This window comes from Oncorhynchus tshawytscha, linkage group LG02 (genome assembly GCF_018296145.1).
Source record: "Oncorhynchus tshawytscha isolate Ot180627B linkage group LG02, Otsh_v2.0, whole genome shotgun sequence".
NCBI classification, from domain to species: domain Eukaryota; kingdom Metazoa; phylum Chordata; class Actinopteri; order Salmoniformes; family Salmonidae; genus Oncorhynchus; species Oncorhynchus tshawytscha.
Genome location: NC_056430.1, coordinates 69,827,122 through 69,850,722, shown reverse-complemented (window position 1 = coordinate 69,850,722; position 23,601 = coordinate 69,827,122). Strand labels below are relative to the sequence as shown.

At 43.8% G+C, this 23,601-nt stretch overlaps 2 protein-coding genes and 1 long non-coding RNA gene across 8 annotated transcripts; 1 reads left to right on the top strand and 2 right to left on the bottom strand.

Moving 5' to 3' along the window:
- Positions 1-124: 124 nt before the first annotated feature.
- Positions 125-7,388, bottom strand: LOC112234938 (NACHT, LRR and PYD domains-containing protein 12). 3 transcript variants are annotated; one of them, XM_024403263.2, is made up of 10 exons: positions 6,985-7,388; positions 5,320-5,364; positions 3,447-5,156; positions 2,909-3,256; positions 2,554-2,721; positions 2,282-2,452; positions 1,797-1,967; positions 1,414-1,587; positions 1,151-1,324; positions 125-887 (listed from the first exon to the last, which is right to left on the bottom strand). In XM_024403263.2, exons 1-10 carry the CDS (start codon positions 6,999-7,001, stop codon positions 875-877), a joined length of 2,991 nt encoding a protein of 996 aa, XP_024259031.1. In that variant the 5' UTR covers positions 7,002-7,388; the 3' UTR covers positions 125-874. The 3 variants fall into 3 exon arrangements, with proteins under 3 accessions (XP_024259031.1, XP_024259033.1, XP_042159664.1); XM_024403265.2 differs by lacking the exon at positions 6,985-7,388 and adding an exon at positions 6,142-6,282; XM_042303730.1 differs by lacking the exon at positions 6,985-7,388 and adding an exon at positions 6,142-6,281 and having other exon boundaries at positions 5,320-5,436.
- Positions 7,389-8,258: 870 nt separating this feature from the next.
- LOC112234941 lies at positions 8,259-10,257 on the bottom strand. Of its 2 annotated transcripts, none has more exons than XR_002950968.2 (2): positions 9,134-10,257; positions 8,259-8,976 (listed from the first exon to the last, which is right to left on the bottom strand). It is a non-coding gene; the product is annotated as an uncharacterized LOC112234941 (long non-coding RNA). The 2 variants fall into 2 exon arrangements; XR_002950969.2 differs by having other exon boundaries at positions 9,151-10,257.
- Positions 10,258-10,400: 143 nt separating this feature from the next.
- LOC112234937 (NACHT, LRR and PYD domains-containing protein 12) lies at positions 10,401-23,201 on the top strand. 3 transcript variants are annotated; one of them, XM_024403262.2, is made up of 10 exons: positions 10,401-10,737; positions 11,381-11,490; positions 12,011-13,675; positions 14,818-15,165; positions 20,298-20,465; positions 20,567-20,737; positions 21,046-21,189; positions 21,278-21,451; positions 21,704-21,877; positions 22,114-23,201. In XM_024403262.2, exons 2-10 carry the CDS (start codon positions 11,450-11,452, stop codon positions 22,124-22,126), a joined length of 2,898 nt encoding a protein of 965 aa, XP_024259030.2. In that variant the 5' UTR covers positions 10,401-10,737; positions 11,381-11,449; the 3' UTR covers positions 22,127-23,201. The 3 variants fall into 3 exon arrangements, with proteins under 3 accessions (XP_024259030.2, XP_024259029.2, XP_024259028.2); XM_024403261.2 differs by having other exon boundaries at positions 11,305-11,490; XM_024403260.2 differs by having other exon boundaries at positions 10,401-11,490.
- Positions 23,202-23,601: the final 400 nt, after the last annotated feature.

Below are 23,601 nucleotides of genomic sequence, written 5' to 3'. Positions count from 1 at the left end.
TGTTGCAGTAGGCGCAAACAGATCTGGAGACCAGACCTGAAACATATGACCAAAGTTGGAAAGCTTCTGAAGTTAAACCTCCCATTAGGACCTTTTTTTTTATTTTTTAAACCATCATGACCAATAGAAGTAGCTAGGTATATTTGGGTAAAATGTACATTGTACGCAACAATAATAAATAAACCAAGAGTTGTACTACTGTACACATTTCCCGAAACGTTTGGTTATCTTAATTAAGAATTAAGAGAAAGCACTATCAAATAAAAATTGAAAAACAAAAAAGACTGTGCTACCAAGGGACTGTACCAGTGTTAAAAATAAAACGTTGCATCATCCTTCTCCCTCAGAGACGCTATAACGTAACCTCACTCCACCAAACTGCTAGCTGTTCGGTACCGTAGTTGGCTAAGACGTTGTCAAGAGGCCGGTCATGTGCGTCTGAGGAGCAGAGGCGCCTGTTACAAAGGCTATACATACTAGTGTACATACTGATGTGCAAAACATACTGTAAGGCTTCTGCAAAGATTAAATGAGTTGATACTGTAGCAAGACCAGAGGAACGGAGTTAGTAACAGTGTTTGTGTGTGTGTGTCATTTCAGCCTGACTATCTGGTTCTAGGTAAATACTCTGTGGTCTTCTGTTCAAGTGTGAGCAGCCAGGATACTGAAAGGCACTTTAAAAATGGTCAACAGTCAGTGAACCAGTCCCGTTGATCCAAAGCACGTCAAGTGCTTACTGTTGAGCTAGTGTGTCGAGACTTGTCAGCCAATCGTTTCGTATCTTCACTCCAGAGTGTTCCTCGTTCAGTAACTTCACTCCAGATTTGGGAAGAGGTCGAGCCAAGAACCACCTCCATCCAGCGAGCAAGGCTACTCAATCGTTTATTCTGGAAAGAAGAATAAGATTAACAAATGGACTAATGATTACATTGCACTAATGTAGGCCTACAAATTATGACTATGTAGATAAAAACCCGATTGGTAACATTTCTCAAGAAAGCTAAAGCAAGAGGGCAGCATATCTAGTCTATCTAGAGAATATCTTTCAAGTTCGCGAAACAAATAAAAATCTCCTGTCCCACATTTTGCACTGTTTCTATGGTAACATTAACAAGTAACTTTTCTGAGCTTTGATGGCACCAGTACTTACTCTAGAGTCTGTAGTTTGTAGCGTGGGTCATCCCTGATGCCGGAGAGAATTCTCAGTCCTTCTTCTCCCGTGTCATTTCCCATCAGGCCTAGTTCTGTGATGCTGGAGCGGCTGGACTTCAGGGCTACGGCTAGGGAGGAGCAGCCCTTTACTGTGATCCCACAGCATCTCAGACTGGGGGGGGGGGCAACATTCACCTTACTCAACAATGCATTTTTTGTGAATATGCTTCTAAGTATTAACTCTGTTAACATGGTACTTACAACAGTCTCTCCAGTTTACAGGTTGTTGAGGTCAGTCCCATGCAGAGTGTTTTCACACCGATGTCTCCCAGTTCGTTACCAGATAGATCCAGCTCTTTCAGGTTGGTGAGACTGGAGCGGAGAGCTTCGACCAGCTCTGGACAGCATAGCTCTGTCATCTTACAGTCACTCAGTCTAGGTGTGTGTGTGTGTGTGTGTGGTGGGGGGTTCAACAAATACGCACAACATTAGTCTGTCATTTGATTTGAGTATACTGTCCCTCTAAATCACACGTGATGTGCCTGTTGATGCCATTTCAATGTAAAAATATATCTATCAACTAAACGAATCAATGGTGAACAGTTAGGCCTTCTACAATTGCACAGTCTAATCGCAGTACTCACCGTAGGGTCTCCAGTGAAAAGCGTATAGTTTTGAGGAACAGGAAAAACGCGACATCTGAGTGGCCCAGGTGGTTCCTGCTGATATCCAGCTGTTTGAGGAAGGTGGGGCTGAAACTGAACCCTCCAACCAGACATCGACAGCCTTCAGACGTGAAGCCACAGCTCGCCAGACTGGAGAGGAGGGCAACACTCGTCAATGTCAATTCAATTTTTCATTCATCAATTATTTTATTCTTCAATATGTATGTGTGGTATCCAAGGAGTTTGGAATAAGATAAGACAGCAAAAATACACATTTCCTAAACAAAACTGGACAAGTTTGAATGTACTATTCAGCTCATATGGCAGGCAAAGCAAACTGGCAGCCAGCGGGCCAAATTCGGGCCCATGACTGATTTGTTTTTGAATTGCCAAAATTGTCTAACTTGTTTTCATAGGGGTGTACACGGGATTGGGCACAACTCTCTGTGAGCTAGCTAGCTTACTTGAGTTTCTCCAGTTGACAGGCAGGCAGTCCGAAGGCGTTGCAGAGCATCTTGACCCCCTCGTCCTTCAGGTTGTTGTTGCTCAGGTTGAGCTCCCTCAGACTGGGGATGTTCAGCAGACATCCAAACATGTTCTCACAGCATTTCTCAGTGAGCTGACAACAGTACAACCTGGTGGTGGAGGGAAATGTATGGTACATTTACTACAGGGAACATTCCACTTTAGAATCAGTGAGGTGTAAGTGTACTACAATACTCCAGACAGTACTCACTCCAGTTTGTATATCTGGGTTGACTTCAGTATGTCCATGAGCAGCTTCACCCCCCGGTCTCCCAGGTCGTTCATGCTGACGTCCAGCTCTCGCAGGTGTCTGGGGTTGTCTATCAGCAACACCGCCAGAGCGCGACTCAGCTCCAGGCCCAGCTTGCAGTTTGAGAGCCTAATGAAGATTACAACATTTTTTTGAAGACAACAACTATTTCCTTACAGAAGGGAATTTCATTTTCATCCAGCCACAATATTAACACGAAGGAGAATTTAATTAAATGATGTTACAAGTGGGGGTAAAGCAAGCCTACACAAAATCAGAACACAACAGGTTCCGTGGACATTTACTCGATACTCACTTCAGGATCTGCAGTTCGCACTTAACAACCTTTAGTCCGTCAACGAGATGAAACACCCCCGATTCTTCCGGTTCGTTGCCACTCAGATCCAGCTCTCGCAGGTGCGAGGGGTTGGATTTGAGAGCTTTGGCCAAAGCTGCAAAGCCATTCTGTTTCACCCTGCAGCCAGACAGTTTCAGTCTCTCCAGTCGGCAATGTGGCTCGGCCAGGCCGGCCGCCAACAGCTGCACTCCGCAGTCCTTCAGCATGTTGAAACTCAGGTCCAGAGTTTTCAGATTGGACACCTTTGAGGTAAGCGCCGAGCCCAGACATTCACAGGATTTCTCAGTCAGGTTGTGATACGACAGTCTGGTGGGAAGGAGTGTTTATGGAATCAAGAAGCACATTAGACGTCATACATAGCCACTTGAACCAACAAAACTGTAAGACGAGCCCAACAATCTTGAATTACATAATTTTGATGACAATTATCTTGTGCGTTACCGACATGTCATATAGATATGTAATAGCGGGTATTGTTAAATGACCAAGTACTTACGTGGCTGTCTGGGAAGCTTTGATCACTGGCAGCATCCTCAGAAGTTCCTCGTCTCCTCTGTTCTCTACTTCCAACCCAAGCATGTCTATCGGCCCAGACTCTGATGCCACTAAGAGAGAGGCCAGGTCAGACCAATGTGAAGGTGGATATTTGGCATCTGGGGGGATTCCCGTCTTGAGAAAGTGCACACTATCGTTGTCTAGAGAGTAGTCTTTCAGTTCCCTCAGGCAGTTCAGCAGGTTGAGGGTCCTCGGCGAAGCGGGATTCTCCAAGACCTTCTCCTTGATGTACACTAACATTTCCGGAAGGGTAGTAGACGAGGTGAAGCCAGCCTCGGAGAACATCTGGTTAAAGTTCTGCGCAATGCCGAGGAGGAAACGAAGGAAGAGGTCCATGTGTCCGGTCTTGCTCCGCAAAGTCATGTCCACCGCGCTCTTGAGTTGGGTGGCATCTCTAAAAAACCAGAGAGTTCTCTCGAACTGGGTTTTCTGGTTGACAGCCCGGTTTTCGTCTTGGACGTCAACAGATTGAAGAAACCGCAATGCGCCAAAGAACTCCTGAATGGTGGTATGCCCAAAGTAGTAGATCTTCTGTTGGTGCAGCCCAATATCCTCCCTGAAGATGGGTATGTTCCCTTTTGCGTACACAGCTGCCACTCGGGCATCAATGTTGCACTCACGTAGGTCTTCCTCGTAGAAAACCGTGTTGCCTTTCACCAACTGCTTCAAGGCTAGTTCCCCCAATTCGCTAACTATCTTTACATTGTGGTTCGCCATTTGTAACAGGATGAGTAGGTCGTTAAATAATGGAGTTAGTGCGACAGGTTCGCATGTTTTGTCGGGTACATATGTCTGTTTCTCGAGAATTGACGCTGAGATTGAACAGATAAAAGGTATCTGGCACAAGTTGTAGAGGCCCTTCGAGTTCTTCAAGTAGGTGATAACTGCTTTGGCCTGGTTCTCGTCATTGATTGCTCTCCTGAAGAACTCCTCTTTCTGGGAGTCGGTGAAGCCTTCGATTTCTGACACTCTGTCAATGTACTGAAGAGGGATGCGACTAACTGCCGCAGGTCTGGATGTAATCCATATGTGAGCGGCGGAGGGAAGGAGATTACCGTTAATGAGGTTTGTCAGCAGTGTTGGCACAGAGGAAACCTCGGTGACATTGGTCACAATCAGGCTGTTCTTGAAGTCGAGAGGACGACGGAATTCATCCAGCCCGTCAAAGAAGAACCCAACTCTGCAGTTCTCCAAGTTGCAAATTCCAGGTTCTTTCAATTCTGGGAAAAACTCGTAAAGAAGTTCAATCAGACTCAGTCTCTCCTTCAGCAAATTCAGCTCTCGGAAAGGAAGGGGAAATATTAGTTGAACTTCCTGGTTTCCTTTTCCCTCTGCCCAGTTAAGAATCATCATCCGCACCTGGCTAGTTTTGCCAATACCAGAGACGCCCTTTGTCAGAGCTGTTCTGATAGGCTCATCGACTTCTGAGTTTCGGAATGAACATGTTCCTTGATGTCTTCTCCTGTAGCCTGGCTCAGATAGAATGTACTCATGTTGGTTCTCCTTGCTACTTTCACCAGGTGGATACTGGAGATCACAATGTATATAAAATGGATGCTCAGTTTCTCCCCCTGGTGGACTTTGGTACTTTTTCTTCAGGATGGCTTTTAACTTATTGCGGAGTTTTCCCACATGGGAGGCAGAGACTTTCCTGTCAAATTGGCAAATAAAAATCGTATTTTCTACGTGCAATATAAAATACTAACGCTTCAATGAACATGCCCTACTGTGGATTCAAAATGACATTCATTTTCAATAGACTCATTCTGAGTTGGTCCTCTGTTCTTACTGTGTGGTGAATGTGATTATCTTACCTTTGTTCAGTCAATCGGTTTTCTTTCCCAGGGCAAAACATTTTCCTGGATTCAGAGGAGGGGGGGGATCTGTTACTACCAACGTTTGTGTCCCTCCAATTTCTCAAGAGACAGAATCTGTGTAGAATGCAGTAAGACAGGCTAGCTAGTCCCACTACCAACCAACCATTGACTTGTAATACACACAGAATATTGTGATTAGCAATATTGGTACACTACATCAGTGATGTACTGCCAATACTCCCTAAATTGCACTGCCTCTCATATGGGAGATGATTCATGAACATGTTAAGCCACAAACTATTCAAGCTAAGATTTCCACCTCAGCTTCTCATTGGTAACCTGGGTATGTGTTGGTGTTAACATTACACTCCTTGTACTCCGTGACATACGCTGAGTGCCAAGCAGAGGTGCATCATGTCCCATTTTTACAGTCTTTGGTATGACTCGGCCAGGGATTGAACTCACAACCGTCCAATCTCAGGGGGGACACTAACCACAAGGCCACTGCGTTAGTCAAGTTTAGAGACAGGTCAAATAATTTGCTAACTTTAGGGACGGTATCATGATCTATGTGGCCTGTGTAGCTAACTAGCTGGTATAGCTAAATAGCTGACAAAACACAGAATCCGCTTTAGCTTAACTACAGGTCCTATTAGGAATCAGTCTGGGCTAGAGGACTAAACTCAACTCCATACCTAAAAGCTACAGTAAATGGCTACGATAATTTACAGGCTAGCAGCATTCATCACATTCCACTTTTATGTGCTGTAAATTACAAACAACCACCGAACTAATGCAATTCCACAGTTATTTGCTTACATGCTTGCTTTTCTCCGTCTTATTCAATTTGACCAATTCGTCTCGATAAATTCATGTTTTTCAGATAGCTCAAATGCGGAGCAGTACAGAAGCAGCCATAGCTGTTATGGCCTTCTTCTTCTTCTGCTTCTATTATATCATAGCGGTCCGCAAACAATCGTTTTCGCGCATGCCGCCACCTACTGTGCTGCAATGTACGATAAATAATGATCTGCCCAATTCTGTACTACCGTGAAAATAAATTTCAAAACCAAATGAATCGCTAACTTCTACTGATCCCATATCGCTGAGCCTCTAGCCTCTCTCTGTGCCTGGCATCCACCAAATACTGCACTGCGTTCCCCCCCACCATTACAGCACTTCATTTTCACATTGCTTCCACATTCACTGTAATCGTGTGCCCCTCCACACTCGGCACATCTTTTACTTCCTTCACACTGAGCAGCTACATGTCCCATTCTTTGACATTTAAAACACTGCAGTGCATATGGGACAAATTCTCGAACATTGAAACGAAGGAATCCGATCTGTACTTTTCCCGGCTTTCTCAAACCTCAGCATCCCTGATAAGCTTTCCCTTCTTTGGCCTTCTTTCCTACTGATCAACTTTTTGTCCCCAATCACTCTGCCTCCCTTCACATCTTTGATATCATCTGTAGACATAGATATTGGGACTCCAGTGATGACTCGCTTCAACCTAGCATATGCACCAAGGACATGGCTTTTAATCTTCTTCCCATTAAGATTTTTCATTTTACAAATATTCTCTTGCTGAGCCTGGCTACCACACAATATTAACAATATATTATCTCCAATTAACCGAGCTAATTTCACTTCACCTACCTCTTTCTCTGCGGCATTAGTTAGTCGAATAGCATGTACAGTGAGTGAGGCCCTGTGGTCTCATCAAACACTATCACCACTTTCCACATCATTACGCTTGCGTCCTACCATGGCCCTCTTTATGCTTTCTTTACTAGACGCTGCACTGCTTTCTGTATCATGATCTCTCTTCTTCCTAGGTCTTTCCACTACCGACTATTCCGGTCCTTGACCCTCGTCCTCCCGCTCCATACCATCAGAACTGGTACGCATATTGTTCGCATTCCAGCACAGCTTTTGGTTCACCAACTTTTTATCCATTTCCTCCATTTCGTCAGCACTACTCGCCGCAATTTCCAATTTCTCTCATGAAAACAACGTCCACAACTCAACTTCCCACGGGATAGCGCTACCCATCCATCCGCCAAACAGCCGAAAGCCTCTCCAGGTTGCATTGCCCAGTTCCGAAGCCAGAGACGCTCCGTCAAAAATAAAGACCCCAAACTTCCCCCTCAAGGCTTTGATTGGTCAGAGTGTAGTTTCTGTGTACCTTTCTGTTGGAATGTAGCCAGACATTCTTACCGGAGTTTACCTGAGGTTTTTGGTAAGACTATGTAGGTCGTATGATGGTCATGGAAAATACATTTTTGTTGAACAATTCAAATATACCAATTACATTAAAACACTGTAATTCAAATAATTGCAGTCAGTGTATTGATGATGTGATTTTAGGTAGGCATTCTAAAAGTTTAGCCTAGGTAGCCTATACCAGAGGCGTCACCACAGGACCCAGAGTGGGGTGGTGAAAAAAACCATCTGATTTGCGAACCTAACCAGGTAAAATTCTGGAACGTCTGACGTGATGAATCTAAAAAGGTTTAATATGGACTATGATGGGACCTGAGTTTTTCTGATCAGGTCACGTATTGTTTTTTTTTTTGTTTTTTTTATTCCTGGAAAAACTCCTGGATTTGGGGGTGTACTCAGTCTGTCAGCTATCGTGTTTATTGATTAATTCAAGATAATCATTTTGGATTGAAAAAGTATTTGTGGCCCATTTGATCCCATTCACATTTTCTCATAAACAAAATGGAGTACACTGTATTTTAATAAACATGTGCTGCGCAAATGTCGCCTCGACACACGGTTTCCGGTGACCCTGCCATAGGTCATGCTGCTTGACTACATTTAGAGTTTTAGACCTTTATAATAGCCTAGGTTGTTCTGTTTTAATTGAGGGAAAGAAACACCAAAATGCAAATACGTAGATTTTAACGAAAAGAACAAGACAGAAATCACATTCAGTCATTTAATTCAGAAGCATCTTCTTGTTTTACCACCATGTTAGTCTAAGTAGTCTACCTAGTAGGCTATAGGTGTATCCAAAATACGCACTTTCAATAGGGCTAAATGGGACTAGAGTCAGCTCAAAAAAAGTGTACAACGAGCAAATGTAAACCAATAACGGTATTATAAAATAATATAACAAGAATATAACAAGCGTCAGTCGTATAAACAGCCTGTACTGGCGTCAGTCATTAATGAACTCGTTGTGGCCTCTCTCGGCATGTACGCCTTTATGCATAGCAGCAGTTATTCCTTAAGCTCTTACAGTAACATGGCATGACAGTCAACACAAATCTTCGACAAATCTTTATTCCGGAATGAGCACTTTCCGCAGACAAATCGCGCACAGGTCCCGTAGAAGTCGCAGTTTTTGTTCCGCATGCATCCGTGCACCTGGCACTGTCTCTTTTTCTCGGAGAGCGGTGGTGCGTCATTTGGGACATCGTCTGCTGCCGCCTTGCCCCTGGCGCTCGTGTGATTCTCACGAAGCTCCAATGGCAACTACATGATGAAATCTCTCCTCGGGGTTGTCTTACCGGTGCACTGGGTGAACAAAACGTGCGCGTTGATAGCAGCCTGGTCAAGCAGGTTGTAGAATACGGCAATAGGCCAGCGGCAAGTACCCCCTTTCACCGTGAACTGTCTGGCCATGTTATCCACACCAACCTGGAATAGAATACAGTACAATACCTTAGAATTATTTTTGCTACAACAGAAGACGTTATAACATACATTTGTGTTGTTATAGTGCGTCAGGGACTCTGGTTTTCTCTGTGTCACCGTCAATGGTAACTGTCAGATGCTTAGTACTCAGGATACACACGTTTTCTCTTGGCTTACATCTGTAAACCGTGTTGCTTTGTCGTGCTTCAACGCCGTTGTGGAGAACAGCTCTGCCTGTGCCTGGTTGCTCACAGAGAGAAGCAGCCCCCGGCTCACTTTCATAACCCCGACTAAGCTTGTGTTCTTGTCAATCAACTTATTTGCCAATGGCAGTGATGTGAAGATCTCGTCTGTGATTACATTCCTACCCTCGCCAAGGTAAGTCTACAAGCCTCATCACCACAATTTCAGGAGGCTGAGATTCACCTTTCCCCAGATATGGAAAGACATTCAGCACGTACTTGCTGTCGACGTCAGCTGCCAACCGAAACTTCATGCCCCACTTGTCTTGCTTGTAGGGGATGTACTGCGTAAAGGTGCACTTAGCTTTTGCGGGGAAACATTGCTCCTCCACGGAAATGTTCACTCCTGGCTTGTAAGAGGAAACACAGTTCTGTACAAACGCGTCCCAAACGTCCGTTTCCAGGCGCATGCGTCTGGTCTCTCTTGCGTCAAAACACAGGTATCGCATGATCTCTCTGAAGCGGTTCCGTGGGCATAGTGACTCGGGGGAAAAAAAATCGCCCCATATTTTTCGTTCCAGAAGCTCTCCAAAGGCGTGTTCATTCCTACGTACTGTCCTCGGACATATAGGAGCGCAATGAACGCTTCCAGCTCATCCACAGACATGTCCCACGTGTTGTCTCCTTTCGCTCTGTGCGCCTCAGCTACAGTACAGTCCTTGATGTGCTGCAACATCTCCATGTTACATAAACAATGGGAGCTGTCGAATGCTCGGTCGATTCTGCCTTTGGCGTAAGGTGTAGGGCCTGATTCCAATGGGGTGCCATTCTGTGCTCATAACCGATCTGCAGCGTTGTCCACTGGCTGTTTTATCCAAACCGTGCCGTCCTTCCCCTTCTCCTCTCCCTCCATCTGAGTTGTTGACACCTGCACGCTGGGCATCGTTAATCAGAATCGCAGCCAGCATCGGAATCTATTGAATAATTCCCCCATTCATCATCATAGTCGATCTCAGCATCAAGTTCCTCCCCTCCATCTGACTCTATTTCATCCAAATCTCGTAGCATTGTCAGCGCTTCTTACCACCCTCAATTCGCGGTCTTGCCATTATAGCCTATGAACTACGCACACTTCCGCTTCCAGGTCACCTCATTCTCTTCTACAGCTGGAATCTCTTCTCAACAGGATCTCACCATTTTATTTTACAACACTTCTATGGCCATATTATGATATCTGAGATTACATCTAATTGATGGTGGACAAAAATGATTTTACCTCTCAAATGTGTACTGGGTGTGAACAGGGTCACGTTCATTTGCAAAACGTTCTCGAACATTGCAGATAGAAATTAACGTCATTCATTATTGAACAAATCGAAGAGGCGTGTTTGTTCTACATAGCATATTTCTATCTGGATGTTCCAAAACTTTGTATCTTGCTGAACCCGCCCCTGTTCTTGATTTTTAGCACTTTTGCGGGTACCTTGTTTTGACTGGAAACCGCAACTGAGTTTGAAGCTGCCTCCTCGACCTATTTTAAAACACGTATATTTACTGAGACGCAGTGATGGACTAGAATCAAGTGAGGAAATCCAACAAATATCTATGGAATTGCATTATGTGTTTACTATTAAATTAGAGTTGATAAAGTTGCAATGGGATGACTGCATGCCGTATTTTAGCTAGTTATTTTCTGGCTAGTCGTGGGCTAGCCCAGCACCAAGGAACGGATGTGAAGAAACGCGGAAGCGAGTTCAGTGTTTAGACGATGTAGTCAGATTTTTGCATTTATAAATCATTTGGGATGACCCCCCTTGCATAATCCATTTGTTCGTTTTGAAGGCCAGGGATTACACCGCATTCGTGTACCGTTAGAGCTCCCCGTTGTTTTGTCTGCAGTGTTTTTGTCCTGATCCTAAACGGATTTATTGAAAAAAAATAGTGCCTAAATGGATAGGTCCTCCGTGTTTTTGTCAGTTTGTCTTCTTTAGGTAGCCTATTTAACTGAATTAATTTATTATCAAATAATTTCTAATCTGTGAGCAGAATTTGAATTGAGGCAGTCTTGCCAGTGCATTACTGTAGCCCCATACACACAGCACTATTGCTAATACAGTTAGGAAGACAATATCCTAAATCTGTGTTATAGGTCTATGGTTGGTAGTGGGATCTTTTCTTCATCACATGAGGGGCGCGAATACCTGCCTTTACTGTCCCCTTCACAGATACTGCCTCCGCCTTGGAGGGAAACAAACCTTGATCACAGGAAATCCGCCTCTCCTGATTTGAGGAAAATGTTTCGCCCTGGGAGAGAAAAACATCAGACTGAACCAAGGTAAGACAATTACATTTTCCACAGACTCATTTTGACCTTGTCCTCTGTTCAAATTACTGTGGTGAATGTATGTGTAATTCAGAATACACTGTAGGCTTATTTTATGTTCATATAAGCATTAGTTTATTCCCTCTGTAAAGTACTAAGAACTGATGTTATGATGATAGTTTTGAACGAAAAGTCAGACTTGAATTCAATATAGGATATTCATTACCGACCAGGAAGGAGTTCACTCTTCCACAACTCTTCACAATAGTATTTAAAGTGATGAATCGGAGGGGCGTCTCTGCCTCCCTACTTCCTGTGGAATGCATTTACAATTGTAAGTCACATTGGCCCAACCAAAATTCATGTTAAGGAGTTGTTATTTTAGCACCAAGAGGTTCCTAGCACTGACTTTTATTGAGATAGCAAGCTGGACCATACCAGGGAGATATATAATAGACAATATGGTTGAAACTCTTCACAGGTATGCCTGCTTTGTATAGAAATGACATACTTTCTTTTGCCAATTTAACAGGGAAGTCTCTGCCTCCCATGTGGCAAAACTCAGCAATAAGCTAAAAGCCATCTTGAAGAAAAAGTACCAAAGTCCCCCAGGGGGGGAAACTGAGCATCCATTTTATATTCATTGTGATCTCCACTATCCACCTGGTGAAAGTGGAGAGGGGAACCAACATGAGTACATTCAAATTGAGCCAACCTACAGGAAGAGACACCAAGGGACATGCTCACCCATAGGCTTATACTTTGATTCTGAACTAGGCAACGAACAAGTCAGAATAGCACTGACAAAGGGTGTCTCTGGTATTGGCAAAACTAGCCAGGTGCGGATGGTTATTCTTAACTGGGCAGAGGGAAAAGGAAACCAGGAATGTCCTCTCTTATTTCCTCTTCCTTTCCGGGAGCTGAATTTGCTGAAGGAGAGACTGAGTCTAATTGAACTTCTTCACAAGTTTTTCCCAGAATTGAAAGAACCTGGAATTTCCAACTTGGAGAACTTCAGAATTTGGCTCATCTTTGACGGGCTGGATGAATTCCGACGTCCTCTCGACTTCAAGAACAGCCCGATAGTGACCAATGTCACAGAGGCCTCCTCCGTGCCGACACTGCTGACAAACCTCATTAACGGTAATCTCCTTCCCTCCGCCGCTCACATATGGATTACATCCAGACCTGCGGCAGTTAGTCGCATTCCTCTTCAGTACATCAACGAAGTGACAGAAATCGAAGGCTTCACAGATTACCAGAAAGAGGAGTTCTTCAGGAGAGCAATCCATGACAAGAACCAGGCCAATGCAATTATTGCCTACTTAAAGTACTCAAAAAGCCTCTACGTCTTGTGCCAGATACCTTTTATCTGTTCGATTTGTGTATTAGTCCTCTGGAGAAAGACATTTCTATTCAATGAAGAATGTGACCCCAGAGCTCTGACTCCAGTGTACACTGACCTACTCGCCCTGTTGCAAACACAGAACCAGAATGCACAGGAGATGGCTATTAACTTGGGGGAACTAGCCTTTAAGCAGTTGGTGAAAGGCAACACGGTTTTCTACGAGGAAGACCTACGAGAGTGCAACATTGATGTCCAAGTGGCAGCTGTGTATGCAAAAGTGAACATACCCATCTTCAGGGAGGATATTGGGCTGCACCAAAAGAAGATCTACTACTTTGGGCATACCACCATTCAGGAGTTCTTTGCCGCAATGTGGTTTCTCCAATCCTGCAACAGCCCAGATGAAAACCTGAGGAAAGCAGTGGACATGGCCTTGCAGAGCAAAAACGGAAAGCTGGACCTCTTCCTCCGGTTCCTCCTCGGCTTCTCGCAGAACTTCATCCAGTCAATCGCAGAGGCCGGCTACAACTTCTCGGAGACACTGACGGAAGCAGTAGAGTATATCAAGAAGAAGGTCATGGAGAATCCCGCTTCACCGAGGACACTCAACCTGCTGAACTGCCTGACGGAACTGGGTGACAGCTCTTTAGAAACGGATGGCGTGCACTTTCTCAAGACGGGAATCCCCCCAGATGCCAAATACCCACGTGCACATTGGTCCGACCTGGCCTCTCTGTTAGTGGCGTCAGAGTCTGGGCCGATAGACATGCTTGGGTTGGAAGTAAAGAAGAGAGGAGACGAGGAACTTCTGAGGATGCTGCCAGTGATCAAAGCTTCCCAGACAGCCACGTAAGTACTTGGTCATTTAACAATACCAGCTATTACAGTGAGCTCCAAAAGTATTGGGAAAGTGACACATTTTGTTTTAGTTTTGGCTCTGTACCCCAGCACCTTGGATGTGATCAAATAAAATGTTCATCCATATCAGGTGAACCGTTTAGAAATCAGGTTTTGTACATAGGCTATTCCCCCCATTTTATAGGACCAAAACTATTGTGTTTAGAAACATATTCTATTCTTATTTACAATGTGACTCCAAAATGACACTTATTTACCATTCATTTCTATTGGACACAAAATAATTTGAAACAACCTACACAAACAGCAAATGCACCCAACCAATTTGTAGAGTCACAAACTTCATGTAGTCATGTGCGATGAATATGGGACCAAATACTTAACTTTTTACTACTTTAATACACAAGTGAATTTGGCATAATACTTTTTGGTCCCCTGAAATGGGGGACTATGTACAAAAAGGGCTGTAATTTCTAAACGGATCACCCGATATGGATGGAAATACCCTCAAAAGTAAAGCTGTCACTCTGCCCTTTAGACTCGTAGTCATTGTATCATTCTAAATCCGTAGGTTTGAAGTACAAAACTAACCAAAACTGTGTCACTAACTCAATACTTTTGGCGCTCGCTGTATATATCGATATGAAATGTCTGTAACGCTACAAGATAGTCGTCACAGGTCATTCCGACCTGTCTTATGATCATTACACAGTTCTGTTGTTTAAAAAAATAGAAATATTTCACCTTTATTTAACCAGGTAGGCTGGTTGAGAACAAGTTCTCATTTGCAACTGCGACCTGGCCAAGATAAAGCATAGCAATTCGACACATACAACACAGTTACACATGGAGTAAACAAAACAGTCAATAATGCAGTAGAAAAACAAGTCTATATACAATGTGAGCAAATGATGTGAGATAAGGGAGGTAAAGGCAATAAATAGGCCATGATGGCGAGGTAAATACAATATAGCAAGTAAAACACTGGAATGGTAGATTTGCAGTGGAATAATGTGCAAAGTAGAAATAATGGGGAGCAAAATAAATATTGTAGGGGAAGAGGTAGTTGTTTGGTTTATTGTCTGCTAATATGGCTATGTTCCTTTTGATTCCCTAACCCTCCTTCCTACCAGGCTGTCATATCACAATCTGACTGAGATATTCTGTGAAGGTCTGGCCTCGGCGCTCACCTCAAAGGTGTGCAATCTGAAAGGTCTGGACCTGAGTTTCAACACGCTGAAGGACTCAGGAGTACAACTGCTGGCGGCCGGCTTGGCCAAGCCACATTGCCGACTGGAGAGACTGAAACTGTCCGGCTGCAGGGTGAAACAGGATGGCTTCGTCGCTCTGGCCAAAGCTCTCAAATCCAACCCCTCGCACCTGCGAGAGCTGGATCTCAGCGGCAATGAACCGGGAGAAGCCGGCGTGTTTCATCTCGTTGATGGACTGAAGGTTGTTAATTGCAAACTGCAGATCCTGAAGTGAGTTTTGATCAATACGTTGAAAAATCAATGGCTAGGAAACCCGTTCTGATCATGTCCACTTGTAACGTCATTGTATTCAAATCAAATAATTTTATTTGTCACATGTGCTGAATTACAACAGGTGTAGGTAATGAAATGCTTACTTACATACAAGCCCTTAACCAACAATGCTGTAAAAAATAATAATAATAAAAGTAACAAATAATTTAAGAGCAACAGTAAAATAACAATAGCGGGGCTATATACAGGGGTACCGGTGCAGAGTCCATGTGTGGCAGCACCAGTTAGTCGAGGTAATTGTGGTAATGTGTACATGTAGGTAGAGTTATTAAAGTGACTATGCATAGATAAGAGTAGCAGCAGTGTAAAGGGGGGCCTATGCAAATAGTCTGGGTAGGCATTTGATTAGCTGTTCAGGATTCTTATGGCTTGCGGGTAGAAGCTGTTTAGAAGCACCCTGTACCTAGACTTGGCACTACGGTACCACTAGCAGAGAGAACAGTCTAAGGTTGACTTGCTCTGACACCGTCTGGTATAGAGGTTCCTGATGGCTGGAAGCTTGGCCCCAGTGATGTACTGGGCCGTACGCACTACCCTGTGTAGTGCCTTGAGGTCGGAGGCTGAGCAGTTGCCATACCAGGCAGTGTTGCACCCAGTCAGAATGCTCTTGATGGTGCAGCTGTAGAACCTTTTGAGGATCTGAGGACCCATGCAAAATCTTTTCAGTCTCCTGAGGTGGAATACGTTTTGTCATGCCATCTTCACGACTGTCTTGGTGTGCTTGGATCATGTTAGTTTGTTGGTGATGTGGACACCAAGGAACTTGGAAGCTCTCAACCTGCTCCACTGCAACCCTGTCAATGAGAATGCAGGCGTGCTCGGTCCTCCTTTTTCTGTAGTCCACAATTATCTCCTTTGTCTTGATCACGTTGAGGGAGAGGTTGTTGTTCTGGCACCACACGGCCAGGTCTCTGACCTCCTCCATATAGGCTGTCTCTTCATTGTTGGTGATCAAGCCTACCACTGTTGTCATCGGCAAATGTAATGATGGTGTTGGAGTCGTGCCTGGCCGTGCAGTCATGAGTGAACAGGGAGTACAGGAGGGGACTGAGTACACACCCTTGAAGGGCCCCCATGTTGAGGATCAGCATGGCGGATGTGTTGTTACCTACCATTACCACGTGGGGGGCGGCCCGTCAGGAAGTCCAGGATCCAGTTGCAGAGGGAGGTTTTTAGTCCCAGGGTCTTAGCTTATTGATGAGCTTTGAGGGCACTATGGTGTTGAACGCTGAGCAGTAGTCAATTAATATCATTCTCACATAGGTGTTCCTTTTGTCATGGTGGGAAGTGTGGAGTGCAATAGGGATTGCATCATCTGTGGATCTGTTGGAAGGTATACAAATTGGAGTGGGTCTGGGGTTTCTAGGATAATGGTGTTGATGTGAGCCATCACCAGCCTTTCAAAGCGCTACATGTTTACAGACGTGAGTGCTACAGGTCGGTAGTCATTTGGGCAGGTTACCTTAGTGTTCTTGGGCACAAGGACTATGCTGGTCTGCTTGAAACATGTTGGTATTGCAGACTCAGACAGGGAGAAGTTGAAAATGTCAGTGAAGACACTTGCCAGTTGGTCAGTGCATGCTCGGAGTACATGTCCTGGTAGTCTGTCTGGCCTTGTGAATGTTGAACTGTTTAATGTTCTTACATTGGCTGCGAAGGGCGTGATCACAGTCATCCGGAACAGCTGATGCTCTCATGCATGTTTCAGTGTTACTGGCCTCGAAGGGAGCATAGAAGTAATTTAGCTCGTCCGGTAGGCTCATGTCACTGGGAAGATCTCGGCTGTGCTTCCCTTTGTAGTCTGTGTTACACACACCTCTTGGAGGAGAGAACGCAACACCCTGCTACACTCAATTCTCCGTGGAGTGAAAGAGGTATGTGATTGTAGGTGCAGGTAAGGATGAGAGGCAGAGAATATTACAGTTTACAGGGAATGTATTCTTCCTTCACACAGTAATTTGTGGAAAGGGGGCTGAATGGAACCAAAGCAAAGAAAGTTAGTCCCCTCTCCTACCTACCCACTACTTACTTATTCTTAATGCCACCTGGCACGCTAACCAAAATACAGGTGTTGGTCCGCCCAGGTCTTACCTAGTGTGCATAGACAGAGTACATACTACGGGTATATGTATGGCCACAGGCCTCTTGTCTAAACACTCCCAAGGTGCCTTCCCCTTCCCCCTGGGAACAAAAACAGAATAATTACTCATGTAAAGTGAACAATTTCAATAATCAAAAACACTGAGTCCTTTTGGCATACACATACTTCTGCAGGACCGGCTACAAAATACTTCACAACAATTTTACCAGACCAAAGCAGCATATACAAAGAAGCTCTGTCTCCTAAACAAAGGAACACTGGCTTTTCAAGCTGCAGAAGGAGTCGTTAATTGCAGACAGCTGTATCCCCTGACGAGAAGGCGGGTCAGAGCTCCAATCTGCAATGGGGCCGACCAATCAGCTGCTTGGAATCCAGGAAGCCATTTCCTGGAATACACACATACAGACTAGAGGTCGACCGATTATGATTTTCAACGCTAATTGGAGGACCAAAAAAGCCGATACCGACTAAATCTGCGATTATGATTTTTCAACGCTAATAGGACCAAAAAAAGCCGTATATACCGACTAAATCTGCCGATTTGTGTTGTGTGTATATATATATATATATATATATATATATATATATATATATATATATACTAATGACAATTACAACAATACTGAATGAACACTTTTATTTTAACTTAATATAATACATCAATAAAATCAATTTAGTCTCAAATAAATAAAGAAACATGTTCAATTTGGTTTAAATAATGCAAAAACAAAGTGTTGGAGAAAAAAGTAAAAGTGCAATATGTGCCATGTAAAAAAGCTAATGTTTAAGTTCCTTGCTCAGAACATGAGAACATATGAAAGCTGGTGGTTCCTTTTAACATGAGTCTTCAATATTCCCAGGTAGGAAGTTTTAGGTTGGAGTTATTATAGGAATTATAGGACTATTTCTCCCTATACCATTCATATTTCATATACCTTTGACTACTGAATGTTCTTATAGGCACTATAGTATTGTCAGCCTAATCTTGGGAGTTGATAGGCTTGAAGTCATAAACAGTGCAATGCTTGAAGCACAGCGAAGAGCTGCTGGCAAATGCAGGAAAGTGATGTTTGAATGAATGCTTACGAATGGTTACGAGCCTGCTGCTGCTTACCACCGCTCAGTCAGACTGCTCAAATATCAAATCATAGACTTAATTATAATATAATAACACACATAAATACGAGCCTTAGGTCATTAATATGGTAAAACCCGGAAACTATCATTTTGAAAACAAAACGTTTATTCTTTCAGTGAAATACTCAACCGTTCCGTATTTCATCTAACGGGTGGCATCCCGAAGTCTAAATATTGCTGTTATATTGTACAACCTTCAAAGTTATGTCATAATTATGTACAATTCTGGCAAATTAATTAGTCTTTGTTAGGAAGAAATGGTCTTCACACAGTTTGCAACGATCCAGGTGGCTCAAACTGCTGCATATACCCTGACTCTGTTGCACAGAATGCAAGAGAAGTGACACAATTTCCCTAGTTAAAAGAAATTCATGTTAGCAGGCAAAATTAACTAAATATGCAGGTTTAAAAATATATACTTGTGTATTGATTTTAAAGAAAGGCATTGATGTTTATGGTTAGGTACACATTGGTGCAACGACTGCTTTTTTCGCGAATGCATCTTAAATCATCACCCGTTTGGTGAAGTAGGCTGTGATTCAATGATAAATTAACAGGCAAATTATAAATTATGCAACGCAGGACAAGCTAGATAACTACACATGGTTGATGATATTACTAGTTTAACTACTGATTATGTTAAGATTGATTATTTTTTATAAGTTTCATGCTAGCTAGCAACTAACCTTGGCTCCTTGCTGCACTCGCGTAACAGGTAGTCAGCCTGCCACGCAGCCTCCTCGTGGAGCGCAATGTAATCGGCCATAATCGGTGTCCAAAAATGCAGAATAACGATTGTTATGAAAACTTGAAATCGGACCTAATTAATCGGCCATTCCGATTAATCGGTCGACTTCTAACACAAACCCACAACACAGAAACTGGGGAACGTAACAGTCCCTGCCACATCCAACGAGCGTCTGAGCCGGTGTAGTACGATTCAATCTTAGTCCTGTATTGAAGCTTTGCCTGTCTTATGGTTCGTTGGAGGGAATAGCAGGATTTCTAATAAGTTTCCTTGTTAGAGTCCCACTCCTTGAAAGCGGCAGCTCACCCTTAAGCTCAGTGCGGACGTTGCCTGTAATCCAGGCTGGGGGGGTATGTATCTGGTTGGGGTATGTACGTACAGTCACTGTGGGTATGACGTCATGGATGCACTTATTGATAAAGCCAGTGACTGATGTGGTGTACTCATCAATGCCATAGGAAGAATCCCGGAACATATTCCAGTCTGTGCTAGCAAAACAGTCCTGTAGCTTAGCATCTGCTTCATCTGACCACTTTTTTATTGACCGAGTCACTGGTGCTTCCTGCTTTCATTTTAGCTTGTAAGCAGGAATCAAGAGGATATAATTATGGTCAGATTTGCCAAATGGAGGGTGAGGGAGAGCTTTGTATGCGTCTCTGTGTGTGAAGTAAAGCGGGTCTAGAGGTTTTTTTTCCCCCTCTGGTTGCACATGTGACATGCTGGTAGAAAGTTGGTCAAATGGATTTAAGTTTCCTTGCATTAAAACCCCCGGCCACTAGGAGTGCCGCCTCTGGATGAGCGTTTTTCTTATGGCGGTACACAGCTCATTGAGTGCGGTCTTAGTGCCAGTATCGGTCTTTGGTGGTAGGTGGACAGCTACGAAAAATACAGATGACAACTCTCTAGGTAGATAGTGTCGTCTACAGCTAAAAAACAAACAAAATAACACCGTTGGTTAGAAGCACTAAAACGTCAGCCATCCTCTCCAGCGCCATTCTACCACATAATTCTGTGCTGGGGTTCGCGACACTCACCGCTGGACAACATAGGCCGCATCTTCTAAAGTATTATAATCTTCGTTAGGCTCTCAAACTGCAAGCTGGGCCTGGAGCAGAGTCGCTCTCTTGCGGTGTTGCTGATAGACAACCCCAGACACCTGCGAGAGCTGGACGTCAGCATGAACGACCTGGGAGACCGGGGGGTGAAGCTGCTCATGGACATACTGAAGTCAACCCAGATATACAAACTGGAGTGAGTACTGTCTGGAGTATTGTAGTACACTTACACCTCACTGATTCTAAAGTGGAATGTTCCCTGTAGTAAATGTACCATACATTTCCCTCCACCACCAGGTTGTACTGTTGTCAGCTCACTGAGAAATGCTGTGAGAACATGTTTGGATGTCTGCTGAACATCCCCAGTCTGAGGGAGCTCAACCTGAGCAACAACAACCTGAAGGACGAGGGGGTCAAGATGCTCTGCAACGCCTTCGGACTGCCCGCCTGTCAACTGGAGAAACTCATGTAAGCTAGCTTACCCCACCAAGAGTGTACGGGCCACTCTCCCTTAGCCCCTACTCCATGTAACCTGGCAGACTTTGGTTCAAATACTATTTGAAATTAGTTCAAATACTTGTCAGACTTGGGTTGATTGAGCTTGCCTGGCACAATGGAAGCAATAGAATAGTCGCAAAAGTGCAAACCCTGTCCTCCCATCTAGCTCTCCAGGCAGTCTAAAGCAAACACTTAAAGTCTCTGTTAGACAGTATTTTGAACCTAGGTCTGGAGCTGAATATTGAAGAGTTTCTTTTTCTTTACCCTTGTCTCTCCAGTGTGGCGAGCTGTGGCATCACCCTAGTCAGAGGGTTTCATTTCAACTCTATCCTCAAAGAGCTGGACATCAGCAGGAACCATCTGGGCGACTCGGATGACTGGGCCGATGTCTTGTTCTGCTTGTCTTCACTTGAGACCCTCAGGTGAGTTCTGCAACGGTTATACCTAGCGTGTGTGTGTGTGTGTGTGAGGGGGGCAACTTTCTCAATGTAATTACCTCTCCCCACCTAGGCTGAGTGACTGTAAATTGACAGAGAAATGCTTTGGGGTGCTGGTCAAAGCTCTCAGCTCCAACCTCACCAACCTGAAAGAGCTGGATCTCTCTGGAAACGACCTGGGAGACCGCGGGGTGAAGACTCTCTACATGGGACTGACGTCCAGGTGTTGCACACTGGAGAGACTGTTGTAAGTAACAGCATTAGAGAGGGTTATAAAGCTCACGGCTTGGTCTATGATATCACACCGCACTCTCTTCAAACAATGAATTATGATAAGCATATTCACAAAATGACCTGGTCATTTTGTTAACTTCTAAATCACTCGTACAATTTATGTAGTCTTGTTGACCAAAACAAATTGAAGATACTTTCTCTCTATCCCCATCTCTCTCTCTCCCCATCTCTCTTGCCACATTCACCCCCCCCTCCCTCCCTCCAGTCTGAGATGCTGTGGGATCACAGTAAAGGGCTGCTCCTCCCTAGCATTAGCCCTGAAGTCCAGCCACTCCAGCATCACAGAACTAGGCCTGATGGGAAACGACACGGGAGAAGAAGGACTGAGAATTCTCTCCGACATCAGGGACAACCAACGCTACAATCTACAGACTCTAGAGTAAGTACTGATGCCATCAAAGCTTACAATGATGTTAGTCATGTATTTATAATGACTTTTGTGGCTGTAGATCCCTGTGTGTGTGTGTGTGTGTGTGTGTGTGTGTGTGTGTGTCCACTTTTCATAATTGGATTGTGTGGCCCCTCAGTGGACAATTCTGTTAGAATAGGGATGGAATGAGAACATTATTTTGTAGGATTATGCGTCTATGGTGGTAACACTATTCTTTGTTCTAGAATCAACGATTGAGAGAGGTCTTGACTCACTTGATGGGGTTCATCTTGGCGTCTCGGCTTGGTCTTCAAGTTCTGTTCTCGCTCCGGTGAAGTGCTTCACTGTAAAGGGAACAGGATGCTATCTCGGGGCGCAGACTGGGATTTGAGCGTTGTACAGACTTATTAAAGAAGTGCCTAAACTTGAAAAAGTTAATGCTATAGAATTCTATAGAGTAGGATGCCCTTTAGGATGTCCCCACAGTGTCTGTGTACTAAACTAAAGGATGTTACTCAGTACCTTCTGCCTCAATCATGCTCAGTAACCCCGAAGGCCATTGCAGTATTTTATTTGCACGTCAATCCAAGATGTTACAGTATACAATGTAGCCTTTACTGAAGAGAAGGGTGATGCTATGTTTTACATAATGGCCTTATTGTGTTTTCTTGTTTAACCAAGAATGTGTCATCATTGGGAACCTATAGCGGGACTGGATAAATGAATAATCCGTTTGAAGACATTTTCACCTTTACCAATTCCGATTCCAGGCTGTATCACAACCGGCCATGATTGGCCCAGCGTCGTCCGGGCATTAGTGTTAGGAATTTTATGAATAATGACTAAACAATATCTACATTTAAATAGAACTATAACTAATTCAACTCTACCCTGTTTTACAATATCTGATGAATAATGTTAGTTCCTAAGAAAGAGGTTATGTAGCATGGATAAGAGGTAATTGGAAATGATACACACACATTCCTTCCTACACAATGGTTGTCTTAAGTAAGCAAAGAGGGTCATTAACCTATGTTTGAACCGACTCAACTATAACTCTGGCGATCAAATAAGACAGCGAGAGCCCCTCCAGGTTTTGTGTATCTGGAACTGTCTGCTAAAGTGGTAATAAATGATGGTGAGACTTCAGGAGTTAATCCAGTTATATTGTGTGTCATGTATGTGAATTGGAATTATCTTTTGAACCTGCTTTGTCCTGATCGAGAGGAGGAAGGACATTTTAAAACCTATGATGTCATATTTGATATATAAACTGTTGTACAGGGTTCTATGAGCAGCGTGCTCCGAGAATAAATGCTATTGGCTAATTTTTTGATAGACTCGTCTCTCTATTTTATGCAAATAAGGATCTTACAAATTCTTAGAAACAGACAGAGTGATTTTAATTTAAATGGTCAATGAACACAGGAATTCTAAAATTCCATTGACAATTAGTGATTTGTGCATTTATCGCCACATCACTGAATATCAGCCTTGCATGATTCAACATATGTTATAAGTTACTGTATATACCACTACAAGCACAGGGGACTGTTTTTTGGGGCGTTTTGTGTTTTATATAAATGTGATGTTGTAAACTGTGATTGTGCACAAACTCCTGCACAGTAGGTGGTGGCATGCATCTTTAACGTTTGTTTGCTGACCGCCATTATCATAGAAGAAGAAGCTGGAAAAAACGAGAGAGAATAGATAGAGAATATAGAGAATACAAT